The sequence below is a fragment of the Sphaerodactylus townsendi genome, linkage group LG03 (assembly GCF_021028975.2).
Source record: "Sphaerodactylus townsendi isolate TG3544 linkage group LG03, MPM_Stown_v2.3, whole genome shotgun sequence".
Taxonomy (NCBI): Eukaryota; Metazoa; Chordata; class Lepidosauria; order Squamata; family Sphaerodactylidae; genus Sphaerodactylus; species Sphaerodactylus townsendi.
Window position 1 is genome coordinate 80,592,475 of NC_059427.1, and position 15,461 is coordinate 80,607,935.

Sequence of the window (15,461 nt, forward strand, 5' to 3'; positions counted from 1 at the left end):
AGAGCATTTACAGTGCATTAAACCACTATCACCAATAATTGCCTTCTGCAAAATGCGTCATACCTTTCCTTGACAAACTGACTGATGGAGCGGCAAAGACCACCAGGAGGACCTGGGAGGATGAGGACAGGAGGGAGGCAAAGAAGGTGAAGGCGCAGGCAGTGGGAGGCAAGGCAGGGAGGTAAAGGAGGAGGCGCAGGCAGTGGAGGAGACGTGGAAAATGAAGTAGAGTTTCAGGGTAGCCTGTCCTCTCCAGCTGCCTCCTGCTCGCCTGTGCGCTGGGTGCCACTGCCATGGGCCTCAAGTTCTTTTCATTGGGCTCCAAATTGATGGGGGAGCTTTTTTGCCTTGGCACCGCTGCTGACGCTTTCTACTATGGACTGCTTCTGGCCACTGGCCTCTCGCTGTTTGATTCTGTGCTCTTTTACTGCCAGACAAAATGGTGGCTAATGAAGATCACCAATGCAACACAGTCTCACTGGTGTAGAAGAAGTACTCTGAGGGCAGGCCAGAGCCGCCAGGTACCTTCATTCGAATGGAGTGGGAGAGCAGAACTAGGCAGGCACCATGACCCAAACGGAGCATTCTGCAACAAAAAAGGTCCAGCATGTGAAAGATGAGTAAACAACTCTACTGTTATCTTTCAGTGGAACAGAGTATAACAAAAGTTATATGTGATGCAAATTGGTCAAGCAGACCTCTGGAAAGGGCCATGCTGTCTCCTTTCCTTCCTTCACAATGTCTGACTACTGATTTTGTTGTAGGTTGGAAGCACTAAGAGTCATTTGGGCCATGTGGGTGAAAATAAGGACCTGTACTGAGATGTATATTTCTGGTGTTTCATTTATATCTCTTTTCATCTTAGCTTACCATAAGTCTTTGGAAGATGCACTGAGTTCTGATACTTCAGGACATTTCAAAAGGATCCTGATCTCTCTGGCTCTGGTAAGGACTCATTATCTGGTGTCCTTCTCCTCACCTAAAGACGAATGCAGATATTATAGTCACCTTGTTAAGATAGTACTACCTTCTTTCCTTCTGCAAAGTATTTGACAGTGGCATGTCAGGCAAAAATTTAGCAGCTGAACTGTTGAAAGACACAAAATTTGCCTAGCCTTAAAGAAGCAGCATTTGCCTAGCCTTACAGACACAAGGGATCTGATAGGAGAGAAAAAATCTGGCAGCCGTGCAGGGATTCTTAGGGCTGCTTTAAATTGCATTACCTCTGCCTGCATCACCACCTTTTGGAGGACTGTGTGAAATAGAGAAAATAACCCAGTCATTGTATCACATCCAAACTGCTTGCAACATGGTAGCAGTCATCATGGGGTTGGAATGGATACACCAGTCATTCGGTGGCCATAGTGTCTGCATCACTCCCCATAAAGAGAATCATATTGAAGAGGTAGGTGGAAAAAAGTAGTTGCTCCAGTAGAAAAATAGTAACATAATATGTCCTAATATTCCATTACATTAAAAGCCAGTGACCCAATTTCAGGATTGTAATCCTGAAGTCTTGCAGTGATAAGGCCTAATTACTGTATTTTTCCTGAGGATGTCCTCTGGTTGGCTAGAGATCTGTTCTGAAGCTCTTTGCTGCCCAAGGTGCATGCAGGCCCAATTTGGATCACAACTGTAGTGCATGAAGAGACTAGGATTAGACTTTCCCCTGCACTCTTTTTCAGATCCGAAATAGACTGGGGAGTGAGGGTTGCTGTTAGCTTAATTGGTGGTTGCACATGAGCTGCATATTATGTTTTCATGATGAGGCAAATAACATCCTTTTGGGGCTGTTTCAGGGCAGCAAAACAGCTTGGGTGTAGAAGTCTAAGCATCCTCTCTCCATGCATTGCAATTCTGTACAGAATCAGGCCTGCTTACATCTGGGAAGTATGAAACTTACAAACAAAAACATCCACCTGACCAGGGGCGTCCCTGGAGAAAATAGAACATTAGAATTCCCCTCAGTTCTTCTCTCTTTTTACTGCTTCCTTATTTGCTCTGATGTCCATCACATTTAATCTTCCTGTATTTGTGAAGACTCGTTTCTTTTCTCTCCTGCCTTTTGCTGGACTAGTCAGTTACCTTTGTGGGATTGAGCTTTTAGCATCTGGGCCCTTTTCGAATTGTGTTTATCTGCAGTATCTCCCCTAGCATTGTATTAGTAACATTTATAAACATACATATGGCAGACTCCCTAGTTGCTCCCTAGCTATTTTTGGAACAGTTGGGTGGTCAGTACACTTTTACAAAGCAGTATGGGGGGGGGGGGGGAATTGCTTGACACTTTATGATCACCGAGGCTAAAAATTCGCTGTGGAGAAACTGATTTCTGCAGATCGATGTGATGGCAGAGGAGGTGTGGACAGTCATCTCTTATGGACTGGTTAGAGTAATTAAAATTATTCCCCAGACAATGAGTACTGTTTACCTGTGGTGGATTTGAAGAAGTCTGTTCCCCACTTCTGTCTGCCTCAGCAGCCTAATGGAATAGCAACTGTTTGAGACTTGGTAAGGGAAGAGAGAAGTAATAGACTTGGGACATTATCCAGAAGCTATTCACATTACTGTCTGCCCTCTTAATTCCATGTGTTTTTGACCTTTGTACATATAGATCTGATGCTGATCTGTTTTGTATTTTTATTAACTGCTTTCAACCTTAAACCTTAAAGGGCAACCGTGATGAGGGAGGAGTGGACCTTGCAAAAGCTCATGAGGATGCCAAGGTGAGAAGGGAGTATTTACATGTGCCCTGAACATCCACAATAAAGCAAGGATCATGATCTCTTACTGCTTTTGCTTCAGTGGCTGAGAATGGAAAACTTGCCTGTCTTAAAACTTGATTTCCCACACTCCATTAAAAACTAACTTGCATGAATGTGAGTCACACATTTTATCATATTTATAATAAAACAAATAGGTTTCAGTGCCATATTTTCAGGGTAAATATTTGGTTTACAAAAGTTAATCACAATATTTCAAGCACTTGAATGAAGAGTTGTCAACCCTGAAACTTCTGAAAGAGTCCACTTTTCCGCATAGGCCCAAATATTCCCAGTTGCAGCAGTTTGGTGCTGCTGTCACTGTTATAGCACAGTGGCAGCTGTGTTGCTCGTGTCTACTCTGCTTAGCTGTCTGGATTATTAGCACTCTGAAAATGGATTTCAAGCAATCCCTTTGATCATCTGAAAATAGGGCCTTCACTTAGCAGGAATTTATGCAACCAAGATTATCTGTCATTCACTATTTCTCTTAGAGCCAAACTAGATGTCACATTTTTTAAAAAAATTGAGTCCCATTTCCCTGGACTCAGCAATCTCTACTGACACCTGCAGAACAACTGCACAGATTGTCTGTTTAAAAATAATGCTGAGCCCGAGTGATCTGGGAACTATATGGTGGAAGAAGGAGGCATTCTTGTCCTCCCCTCTGTGTCTTTTCCTGATCAAAAACAGCACTGGGAGAGTTATTTTTTTCTCTTTTAGGCTGCCCCAGAAGAGGGAAATAATGCTCTCGCTGGCCCTCTGTGGCTGCAGAATTAGAGACTGAAGTCCAGGAAACCTTTTAAAGAAGAAATGGAGCATCTAGTTTGGCTCTTAGGTGCTTTCCAAACAGGGAGGGCTTGTGTGGTTTCCCCATTGCTTGCATAGGTGCTGATAAAGTGCAGCAGTAACAGGGCTTTCCCATGGCAGGTTTTCTCTCAGTTTCTCTGCCCCAGTACCCCAGCAGCAGCCAACCCCTCTCCTGAGTCACCAAGGCTTTTGCACTTTTAAAAAATCAGCACTAGAATAATATACCAGCCTGTGTACCAGGTTCTCTGAATACCAAACTTTTTTAAAGCAAGATTCCCACTGTAGGAATATGCCTTTCTGCTTATATTTCTGAAATTGAAGAAGCTAGAGCCTTTCCTTTCTAATGAAAGCTAGGAATTCAGAGAAACTGATAGATGCAATATTGCATTGATATAATGACATTGTAGTGCTGGTTTTAACAAAATGACCCATTCCTGAGGCAGAGGGAGGACACTGCAGGGACAGGATTAGGAAAATGGCTGCCATAACAGCAAAGCAGGGAAATCCAAATTTTTCCTACACACAATAGCCATGTAGGCATTTTTTGGATCTTTCCCAAAACTGTGGAGCAAACAAGTTTGAGAATGATTGGAGAAAAAAGCTGGGGAAAACCCAGAAGGTGCATAAATGTACCCTGGTGCTGTGGAGAAGCGGGGGGTGGGGGGTGGGTGTCTGCTTCCCCAAAAGCATTGAATACAGGACAGATAACCAGTGTGGAAAGGATCTTAGAGTAGCCTAGAAAAAGATGGAGGAAATTACCTCAGGTTCATCTGTTCTGGTACATTTTACACCTGGTTATATTGAATACTTGGCCTTAGTTATAAGATAGGAATTGTTTTTGATGAGTACATTTTGCATATGTACCCACAGTGTTCTGAGTCAAGGGCCAAAGCAGTTTATGATCAAGTACTCTCTTAACAAGCAAGCAAATCTGTGTTTGCTTAACTGGGCTTTTGGCCAGTTAAGCAGAAGGAAATGGCAAGACTTTTCCCAACCTGCCCCACACCCAGCTAAAAGTGGGAGGTTGCATATTTGAGTGTTAGCCACTTAGCTGTTTCATGATCAGTTTCATCCCACCCTTTCTCTAAGGAGGTTAGGGCAGCATAGGTGGTTCTTCCCCAGCATTTAATCCTTATAACAATCTTGTGAGGTAGGATTGACTGAAGTCACTTAATGAGCTTCTGCACTCATAAGGATTTTGTACTTGGGACTTCCTGGTCACAGACCAACATGGTAACTTTATACCCCACTAGCTGTCAGTGCTTTGTCATTTCCTGCACAGAGATGAAAAATTTGTCAAAGAAAAGGATAGACTGAACATTTTCCTTAAATATCATTTATCTACTTGCAGGGATTCCCCCCCCCCCCCAAACAGACAAGGAAAGTTTTGAAACAGCAACATGAAAGCTTTGTAAACTGATTCTTTTGAATCTGTAAAGACACATGATGGACAAATATGTCCAAAAGAGCCCTGATAGCACTTTATAAAAATTAGGGCAGACTATGGAAGAAGGAATTTGATTGATGCTCAGTTGTCCCCATTATTTTCCGGCGTCATACACAAATATATCTATGAAGCTCTAGAAGGGAAGGCTAAAGTTCTTCTGAGGCAAATAGTGAAAAGAATGCACGTCTCCCTTTGCCACTTTTCTTCCCTAAATCCTTTATTTAGCCTAAATGCTGTTAACCACCAACATGGGAGAAGTGATGGCTGGTGATCCAATTTTGCCTCCTGCTTGGCTAAGTCTGAGAGCAGAAAGTTGCTGGGAGATCCTTTAACAGATTTTTGAAGCTCAATTATGGCTGTTAGAGCAGGATGTGATGGGGAAGTAAAGGGGATCTCACTTCTGCACAGTTCTGCAGATCAAAACCTGGCTCCCTGTGCTATGACAAGCCTTCAAGGAGAATGGGTGACAAAAGAGAACTGCATTTATTTATTTATTTCTCTCTCTCTCTTTCTCTCTCTCTCTCTCTTTCTTTCTTTCTTTCTTTCTCTCTCTCTCTCTCTCTCTCTCTTTCTTTCTTTCTCTCTCTCTTTCTTTCTTTCTAGGACTAGCAGCACAGGGGCCCTGGTTTAAACCACACAAGTGTAGAAAGATTACATTCCTGCTGCCCTCCACATGCAGCCTTGACTTCTGCTACAGGCTGATCATGGCTGTAATTTTTATTTGAAGGCCAACAGAGACCTTCTGTATTCATTGTGTCAAGGACTAAGTCAGATGAAATGATGTGATTCTTATTTGTGGAGCCCTCAGCATATTTTTTTCCTTTTAAATACCCAGTGTTCATGACCAGAACCCTGATCAGAGCCATGGTTTGTAAGGAGGCTGGATTAAGTTCCATCCTTTCCGCTGCGCTGTTTTTCTAACTTGAAGTTACACAGTAGGATTTTAGTTTGCCTCATTGGACAAATATGTGTCTTGACAAACAATATGCCCTATTTGGGCAGCTCGCTTCCCCCAAAATTCACTTCAGGTCAGGAAAATGGGGTAGGAGGAAAAGGGTTAAAATTCTCTTCCACTGTCCCAGTCCAAATTGGGTCTGACATGCCACCTATTTACAAGGTAAAAATTCTGGCAGCTCCCTGGGCAAAACTTCCAAGGTTTTGTGCAAGGGGAAGGGAAAACTTGTGGAATGGAAAGTGGGCTTGGTCAGTACCGATTGAAGGGAGGCTGCTCAGTATTCTGTTGCAATTGACTTGCCCTCAGTATTCTACAGGTACGAAAAGCCGTGGTGTTCTGTGACAGATTCCCCCCTAGTTTAGAACAGCTTTCCACAGTAGAGAATACTTGGTGGTTGGTATGACTGGACTACATGGCACCCTTTCTTATTTCACTTCAATGAAAATCGGTTGAAATCAGTTTTGCCCCAGCTGCTGTAAGGCTTGGATTCAGAAAGAACCTTTTTTCTCAGTTGTAACTTTCTTTCCATATCAATCTGGAAACTCAATATAGGGATTTAAACAAAATTGCATTAACCCCAACTGCATGATGCGTATTAAAGGTGTCTTAATGTGAACTAAATATACATTCTCAGAGAGTTACAGCCTTTGGCATAACTGAGAGAAAGTATTTTTGAAATCCAATAGAAGGAACGCTTTAAGAATACATGCAGGCTAAGTGATATGGTCTCGTGAGGAAAAACATAAATTTGTGTATAAATGTCCAGGTAAGATAACTCTGTCTGGAGATACAGTTAACATTATGTTGATATGGTGGGGGAAGTCAGAGTGCTTGTGCATGGTTATGCATGTGTTGAACAGGTTGTGCTTCATTGCTGCTTCATCTGCCTGGAGGCAGGGGGAGAGAGAGTGAGAGAAACAGAGTCTGGTGGCTCCCCTGCTGTATTGTAGACAGATGACTGTAGAACCCACATCTCCAGTTGTGGTAGTCAACAGAGAATTGCTCACCCTAGCTTCTTTTGCTAGCACAAAGGGAAGGGGTGATTTGGCTCAATCCCTTTTCTTCATTGCCACTTCTCAGTGGCGTACATTTTGTCTATGAAGGTCTCAGTGTATACATTTAGTCTATGAAGCTCAGCATCAGTTGGCTTTTGGGAGCTAGTTGCAGACAGTGGAGAAGATTCACCTCCACAGGTGCCTTATGCTCACATTTTATGTTATTCTGCATTCCCAGCTTCTCCACATATGGGCCAGTTATCAGAAGAATAATGCTTGGTTTTGTTTTGTCATGGTCACTTGAAGCTTGGAAATGATCCTGGACAAGAGGTCTTTCCATTCCCCCTCTGACTAACTAAATAGCTTCAGCAAATGTTTGCAGGCGCATCCCTTCCTGGAAGAGGGAGTGGCAATAATTCATTCTCCTTTAAGCCTCATCTGTTCAGGTGAGGTTAAAAGGAATGGGAAAGAGTTGCACTTTTTCTCCTAGCAGGAAATGGAGAAGATCTAAGTCCCTTGGGAGGATCTTAATTTCCTAGTGGAAGGAGAGAGATCAAAAGTATCTGGCCAGCAGCTGGTTCCCCATTGGGCTGTAAGCTGATGCCCCACTATGGTGACCTGTCACATTAGCTTAATTTCCTGCTTTAGTACTGAATGATATCTAAACTAAAAATTAAGGGTCTTTGTCTAAACAGTTTAATTAGATATATTTAAATATCCACTGAAAGACCATACAAAATTTTGGGACTTTGAATAAAAAATATGAGAGACACCCACTTCCCCCGCCACTGTTCAGTATCCTGTGCGAAGGTCAGTATCTAATTGGGATATCTCTTTGACCCAATTTGATTTACAACAGTTGTTCTCAACCTTCCTAATGCCGCGACCCTTTAATACAGTTCCTCGTGTTGTGGTGACCCCCAACCCTAATATTTATCCATTTTACAGATGGAGAACACTGATGCAGAGAGTCTTAGGCGACCCCTGTGAATGGGTCGTTCGACCCCCAAAGGGGTCCCGACCCCCAGGTTGAGAACTACTGATTTACAAAATGCCAGGACAGTTTTTGTGGCACCATCTCTGACCCTGTTGCCTTCCTCTCCCTCTCCCCCTCTCTCTCTCTCTCTTTCTCTCTGCTGTCAGGTTGTTGCTGAAACCCTGGTGAGTGCCTGTCATTTTTTTCTTTTGTACTTCTTCGTATATTTCAAAACAGATTTTTCAATGCAAAATAGAACCAAGCTATCTTATAGTTTTTTTTAAATACTTAAGATGTGGTTTCACCTCCACGTCGCACTTGATTACTTTGTACGGTCTTGTATATGGGTGTAGACATCAAGTCATTCCTATATAAGCCCTTTCCCCAGTTAAGAACAAGATGCCTGGAGGTGCTTGGATTAAACTCATGAAACTGTTTTAACCTAGTATGACCACTGGGTATTTCATCCCAGAGTGGAGGAACCTGAGATTGAACTAGATTAAGATCCTTCAGCACATCATTACCTGTTTTTTAGTGTACTTTAATAGTGCTCACTGCTAGTTAACTGACCAACCTACAATGGCTAACCCTCTTCTCTTGGTTCCTCTGCTGGTGGTATAAGAGGATGCCACCCTCCTCCAGTCCAGCCTGTTCTCTGCAACTAAGTTCTCCAGGTTTTCCCTTGTGTGGCTGCCATGGAGATGGCAGCGAATGTGTTGAAGGAGAAGATGACATCTTGGGGATACAGCCAGTATCCATTTCTGGGAGTTTGTAATTTGATGTGGGTGGATTGTGCTGAGGACATTTGGCATATTGTCTTGGTGTTAGCCAAGATACCAGATATTTCACTAGATCAGTATCTTCTGGTTTTAGAGGGTGATTTGGACTTGGGAAGGAGGCAAAGAGAGCTCTGCTGTGCTCTATCACCAGACTTCTTTCATGGTATAGTAATTGGAGTGTCTGGCTAGGACATGAGAGACCCGGGTTCACGTTACTTTTCAGCCATGAAGCTCACTGAGTGACCTTAGGTCATTCACTCTTGCTCAGACTAACCTACTTCAAATTATTGTTGTGAGGGCAAAAAAGGTCCTTGGGTGAAAGGTGGGATGAAACTGTGACATAAATGAAAAGCTCGGAGTGAACTTTTCACTATCTTAAATGCCATATAGGAAAAAAGAATGCACTTTTCAAACGTGGTGGATGTGGATAGGTCTACCTTAGCTTCTTAAACATATGAATAAATACAAGCGGTTTTCTGTCCATGGCTTCTCAAAGGATTGTACTTAATCCAGCAAGAAGCCACATTCTTAATCCTACAAGAAGCTGTATCAGCTAGCATGGTGTAGTGGTTAAGAGTGATGGACTCTAATCTGGAGAACCAGGTTTGATTTCCCATTCCTTCACATGAGTGGTGGACTCTTATCTAGTGAACTGGATTTGTTTCCCTGCTCCTAAACATGAAGCCTGCTGGGTGACCTTCTTGGGCTAATCATGGTTCTCTCAGAACTCTCTGCCCCACCGGCCTCACAAGGTGTCTTTTGTGGAGAGAAGAAGAGAAGGAGTTTGCAAGCTACTTTGAAACTCCTTAAGGTAGAGAAAAGCAAAGTATAAATCCAAACTCTTCTTCTTCTTCCATATCCACATAATTTTTTTTTTGGTTTTGTAGAAATTAGCTGATGTTTCCAGTGACGACTCAACATCCTTGGAGACACGCTTCCTGAGCATTTTGTGCACACAGAGCTACCCACAGCTCAGGAAGGGTAAGGAGAAGCGTGTTTATCAGTGGTGACAGAACCTTTGGCTGCTGACGAATTCATTGGCTAGATGTCTTGGCATCATCCCCCACGGGCCTTGAATAGAAGGAGCTACTGATGTAGCCTCCTTGCTACAAGAAAATGGAAACTCTCCTGTAGTTCACGATGTCCAGCTCACCCTATTGGAATTCAGGGTCAGGAAGTTCATTTTGTCAGCTGCACCTGACCTTGGAAATGTTAATGACCTATTTCTGTGGCATGTTCTGATCTCTGATGCTTCCCTTTGGTGTTTCTCGTTTCTTCCTTGAACATACTTCTCAGACAAGTTGGTTCATGGGTATTAATGCCAATTCTGAGGTTCAGTGGAAGCTACTATCATCCCAGGCTTACTGTTTAGGTTTAATTTTCCATGATGCATAGCTAGAAATTCTGATTTCTTATCCTGTGCTTTTGAACCCTCTAGTCTTCCAAGAGTTCATTAAGATGACCAATCACGACGTAGCGCATGCCATCAACAAGCGGATGTCTGGAGATGTGAGGGATGCCTTTTTAGCCATTGGTGAGCTGACAAGAAGCTTGTGGTTCCCTTATATATGGATTTCAGTACACTTTGTCACACTGAACTTGTTTCAGTAGTAAGGTTAGCAGTCAAACCAAATCAAATTTGTGGAAGCAGAATTATCTATATAAGTTTTATATCAGATTTGTGGTAGCAGAATTATAGTGGACCTAATTTCATTTCTTTTACAAAAGATATGGACTATTGTATGAAAGCTTTCACAGCCGGAATCAGTAGGATGTTGTGGGTGCAGTTTTCCCTTGTTCCACCCCTAGTTTCCAGGACTTGTTTTCAAAGTGTTCCATGTAAAAATTTGCTCTTACAGGGCTAAGGGGGCTGCCCATGGCTATCCCATCTCTCTGTTCATAGAACTCATTATCCCATTGGAAGTAGCTTGTAGTAAGGCAATGTTGAAACAGGGCTGTGATGTCCTTAGAGAAAATCTGGTTGATGAATGGGATGGTGTTTTGCTATGGGGACCTTGGTGAATAGAGAGACCACATCAAAGCTGATCTTAACACTGAAACACGGCCTTACAAATCAGAAAACCCACAACATCCTGGATATGGACTATTATTTTCACAGAATTTCACCATTTTGTGGCATGGAAATAACATGAGAGAGAATAGAGGAATACAAATAAACATGTCTTGAGCAAAGTCAGACCATTGGCTTATTGAGTTCAATTCTGTGTACTCTGGTTGGCAGTGGTTGTCTGGGCTTAAGGCAGAGGGAGGTCTTTCTAATGGCTCCCACCTCAGATCTTTTACTGGAAATACCAGGGATTGAATCTGGACTTTTTGTACGCAGACTGCCACAGAGTAGTGGTCCCTTCTCTGAATGCACAAGCTACAATGTCTTCTGCAGGTCCCAACATGCAAATGGGTAAAAGCAGGAAGGTTCCCTCTCTCCTGGCTTTCTGCGAACTGTACAAAAATGGAATTATTCAAGAGGACTTTTCTGCGCAAGCAATAGAATTACACTGTACTGAATGATTCACAGAGTTACCAGTACTTAGATTCACCATTCGGGACTGTGGTCTATACCATTGTGTGTTTAGCTTACTGAAACTTGGAACCTAGTATGTAATTTTTGCATCATTTAATATGTCATTTATTGTTTGTACTTTTATTCAGTTCTGTTTTTAGACTTCTGATTGGTCCTGCAACTTTAATTCTATTGTATTGTTCACTGAATACTCCATCGTGTTGATTAAATTGACTCACTTTGTATAATCCTCCTTGAGTGCAAGTTAGAAAGGCAGGCTATAAATAATGAAAATAAATAATAAATATGTACATGTTACTATGGGAAATAGTGGGAAATAAAGGGTGGTCTACAGGGTACAGGCAGTCCTGTTCATTTCTGCACAACCAAGAGAGCTAGCAAGTTACTCATTTTTAATGAAACTTGCAATATCCTCTTCATGCTGCCAGTTGCTTTGCTTGGTATCTGGGTTCCACGTTGCATAGCAGCTTGCCAGTCATATAGTTGGTAAATCTCTATTAAAGCTAAGGCAGAGTAAGTTGCTGGAGAGGATCTGAGTATCAGTGAGTTAGCTAAGATTTAGTTCACTTTGTAATGGACGTTTAGCCCTCGAATTCACCACTGACCTTTGTTCTTATTGGCTGGAGTGAGGGTGTTGCCTCTCTACAAGCTTCCCTGCCTGCCCTTTATCTTCACAATGCATTTTACAAAGGGAATTTCTCTAAGGCCAGCAGGAGGCAGCGGCAGCAGCCTCAACCCATTAGCGTTGCCCATTCCAGATTTGGATGTGGCTTCTTTATTTACTGCTTTTTAGTTATTCGCTGCAGTGAGCTCGTCTGTCTATTTTCCCAAAGCACCACAAATGTCCCAACCCAGAGCTGGCAGCCCTAGTGAGAGAAGTTGCACCTTCAAGACGTAGCTGTCTCAACCACCCCTATATTGTTCTGTTTTTCTATAGTCATTGTCGGAATTGTGCAGTTATTTGATAGTTTTTTTCCTTAGAGGAGGTGAAGCAATCAGACAATGCACAAGTAGCTTTCTTTTCTTGCATCTGGTCTGTGATTGCTTTTGTTCCTTAGAGAGTGGGTTAAAGTATAAATATATCAGCCTCATTCCATCCTGTTGTCTTCAAAGTTCTGAAGTTTGTAAGCAGTTTTCCTCCAGGGGTTTGTTTTATTAATTAATATTGCTTAGAATTTAGTGTTGTCTAATGGTGATTCTCACTCATACACAGAAACCATTTTGTTTCCATAAGTTTTCCATCCCTTTCTGCTATTCTTTGGAGGGAAATGGCCATTCTTCCCCATGCATCAACCTACCACTGATCAGAAAATCGTCTTGTGAGAACCCTTCAGCCAGCTGGGCGTGAACTCAACTATTCGTTACAAACACTTCCCTTTCCAATTGCTTTTCAGAGAGGCTGGAGTGATTAAATTATCCTTTGGATTTGCCTAACTTTGAACATTGGAGAAAAATCTTTTCTAAGATGCTAAGAAGCTCCATTTCTGAGTACAACTTCTAAAACTGGAGATTCTTTGGTCTCAAAGTGGCTATCAGAAGAAGTCAACAAAGCCAAGAATTGTCCTGCCAGGGAACTATTTTTTAAAAAATCAAGCCAATCCTATATCCCTGCACCATACATTCAGACTCAAAAGGGTGGGAGGACTTCTGTCCAATCAGCTTAATGTTAACATAGGCGTCAAACTCGCAGCTCTCCAGATGTTATGGACTACAGTTCCCATAATCCCCTGCCAGCATAATGCTGGCAGGGGATGATGGGAATTGTAGTCCATAACATCTGGAGGGGCGCGAGTTTGACACCTGTGAGCTAATACAAAGGGGGAAGAGGGCAGGTCTTGTAGCATCAGTCACTATATTGCTATAGCAAATGTGCAAAAAACTTTAAAGGGAGGGGAGGGTTTGTGCTGTGATGCCACCGAAGACAATAGCACTCTCACTGTGTATTTCTGATTATTTTGGAAAGTGTAGAACGAAGGAACGGACACCAGGACTGAAATAATTCTGAGGGTGGGCAGACATGTGCAATGACTTTACCCAACATGATTCCGAAGGGAATTAACTGCTAAGAAACCCCATGATAAGTTGAGCACATGGAAAAGCCCTTTGTCTTTCCCTTCTTACTTCCCTTCCTTTACTTCCTTGCACACGCTAACACGACCTGATATAATTTTGTTCTTTAAAAATGTTGTTAAGGGGGAGACTTGACCAGTCCAGCTTCCGCTCTTGACCTGCTCCTACTAACATTTGCATGTTGTGTTCTTTTGTCTCCCTCTCTATTGCCAGTGCGCAGTGTCAAGAACAAGCAGGCTTTCTTTGCGGACAAGCTGTATAAGTCCATGAAGGTAACCAGTGTTCTTTTTTTGCAGTTAGCACCCCAGGGAGGGAGGAAAAGTAGGCAGATTGTAGACTGAATTGATTGCTTTTCAGAGAGGTTGTAGTAGTAAATTTATCCTTTGGATTTACCTAAGAATGGGAAAGCATATACCTGCCAGCTAGCTCCAGTGAGATGCTATTTAAAAGGAATGATTTTGGTGAACTTGTCAAAAAGACAGGTATAGCAAGACTTATTTTATTTATACCTACCTTTCTGCCCAATGGAGATCCAAAGCAACTGATATAATTCTTTTCTCCATTTTATCTTCACAATGTCCCTATGAGGTAGGCTAGACTGAGCCTAAGCCCAAGGTCACCAAGCAAGCTTCCATGGCAGAGTTGGAATTTGAACCTGGGTCCCCAGATCTTATACCACGCCGAGTCTCTTGCATCTTTCTGCTGTCCCAGACAGAAAAGCTGACAGGGGGAGCAGCAGTGAACTGAAACATGTCTCTAGCACATCACTGGCAGGTCTCCAGCACTGACTCAGAAGGAAGATCTCTTTATAAAAATTGGCAGAGCTATTCCCATCCAGTCATCTCCCCAATGTCTCTGTGTAAAAAAAAGAACCCTAGTCTTGAGTGTCAGTGCTTGTCTCCAGCTCTTCAAAATATTTTGCTAATGGCAAGGCAAGGGGAAATCCCACCGTTTCCTGCTTTGTTTTAACTGTTTTCTTAACCACACAAGGGTGCTGGCACAGACGACAGAACCCTCATCAGGATCATTGTCTCGAGAAGCGAAATCGATCTTTTGAACATCCGACGTGAATTTTGGGACCTATTTGACAAATCCCTCTACCACATGATGGAGGTAATGAGGGTGGCAGCCTGCAAAAACACAAATAGCCTGTTTCTGCCTCCAAAACTAGGTTAACTTCTTGGTTTGGCTGAGGGTGTGCATGTTAGTGCATGGTGTGTTTGTGGCAGCCCATTCGCACAGGTTCTTCACCTAGCAGATGTTCAAATCCAGGCATGTCACACAATTTCTGTTTGCAAGGGTTCAGAAAGAGGTACAATGTGCAGTCGTGGTAGGGCTCAGATTCATCTGCCTGTTAAGATGAATGGGAAATACATCATATTTTGCTACGAACGCACTCCTTAAAGACTCTGCACTTTATCCTAAGGGCCGATCTCTGGCAGGAAACTCCTTTTTTCATATTGGCTGTTTGTTTTCCTCTTTCAGAAAGACACTTCAGGAGATTACCGCAAAGCTTTGCTGGCCATCTGTGGGGGAGAAGATTAAGCAGTCAGAGACTGCTATAGAAGCCTGTCCTTGTGTCTGAGCCATTGTCACTTTCACAGTCTAGATGTCACTGCGGGTTTTAGGAGCTTTAATGGATGTTTTAGAGCCACTGAGAAGATTCATTTTGTGCTAGAAAACAATGCGTCACAGAAGAGATTTACAGTGCAAGCAGTTAAGACCACAAGGGTTGGTTGCTCAGTCCTATGGATGGGGAAATATTGTCTGAACTGGTGCAAAACTGAGTAGTGTGCACATGTCCTACCAAGTTACACTGATATTGGGTACTTTAAACCAAAGAAATAAAATATCAATATTGCTGGCCATTTTGTAGTCTGTTTCTTTTCAGTGGGAACCCATGGAAATGCTTAAGTCTGATTGAAATGGTATGTTGGACATTAGCCATTCCAGTGTTATCTTAAGAATCTAGCAATATGGCTACTCATGTCAATCATCTGGCTGCTTGGCCCAGCAAAAAGCAGGAGATAAGCATGGGCTTATTTCTGACCTTGCACTGGGCTTTATTGGAACCAGGGGTGGAGCGAGGGGAAACTGCGCCTGGAGCACGCACGCCTCCTGCGTC

General features: G+C 42.7%; 1 protein-coding gene across 1 annotated transcript in view; it reads left to right on the plus strand.

The window, feature by feature from the left end:
- Window positions 1-15,204, plus strand: part of ANXA6 (annexin A6) — a 58,867-nt gene extending 43,663 nt beyond the window's left edge. The window contains exons 13-20 of the mRNA XM_048487367.1: window positions 866-945; window positions 2,673-2,726; window positions 8,113-8,130; window positions 9,612-9,705; window positions 10,163-10,258; window positions 13,550-13,608; window positions 14,327-14,449; window positions 14,822-15,204. Coding sequence (XP_048343324.1) covers window positions 866-945; window positions 2,673-2,726; window positions 8,113-8,130; window positions 9,612-9,705; window positions 10,163-10,258; window positions 13,550-13,608; window positions 14,327-14,449; window positions 14,822-14,881 — 584 coding nt within the window. The 3' untranslated portion in view covers window positions 14,882-15,204. The remainder of the gene's footprint in view (window positions 1-865; window positions 946-2,672; window positions 2,727-8,112; window positions 8,131-9,611; window positions 9,706-10,162; window positions 10,259-13,549; window positions 13,609-14,326; window positions 14,450-14,821) is intronic.
- The last annotated feature ends 257 nt before the right edge of the window (window positions 15,205-15,461 follow it).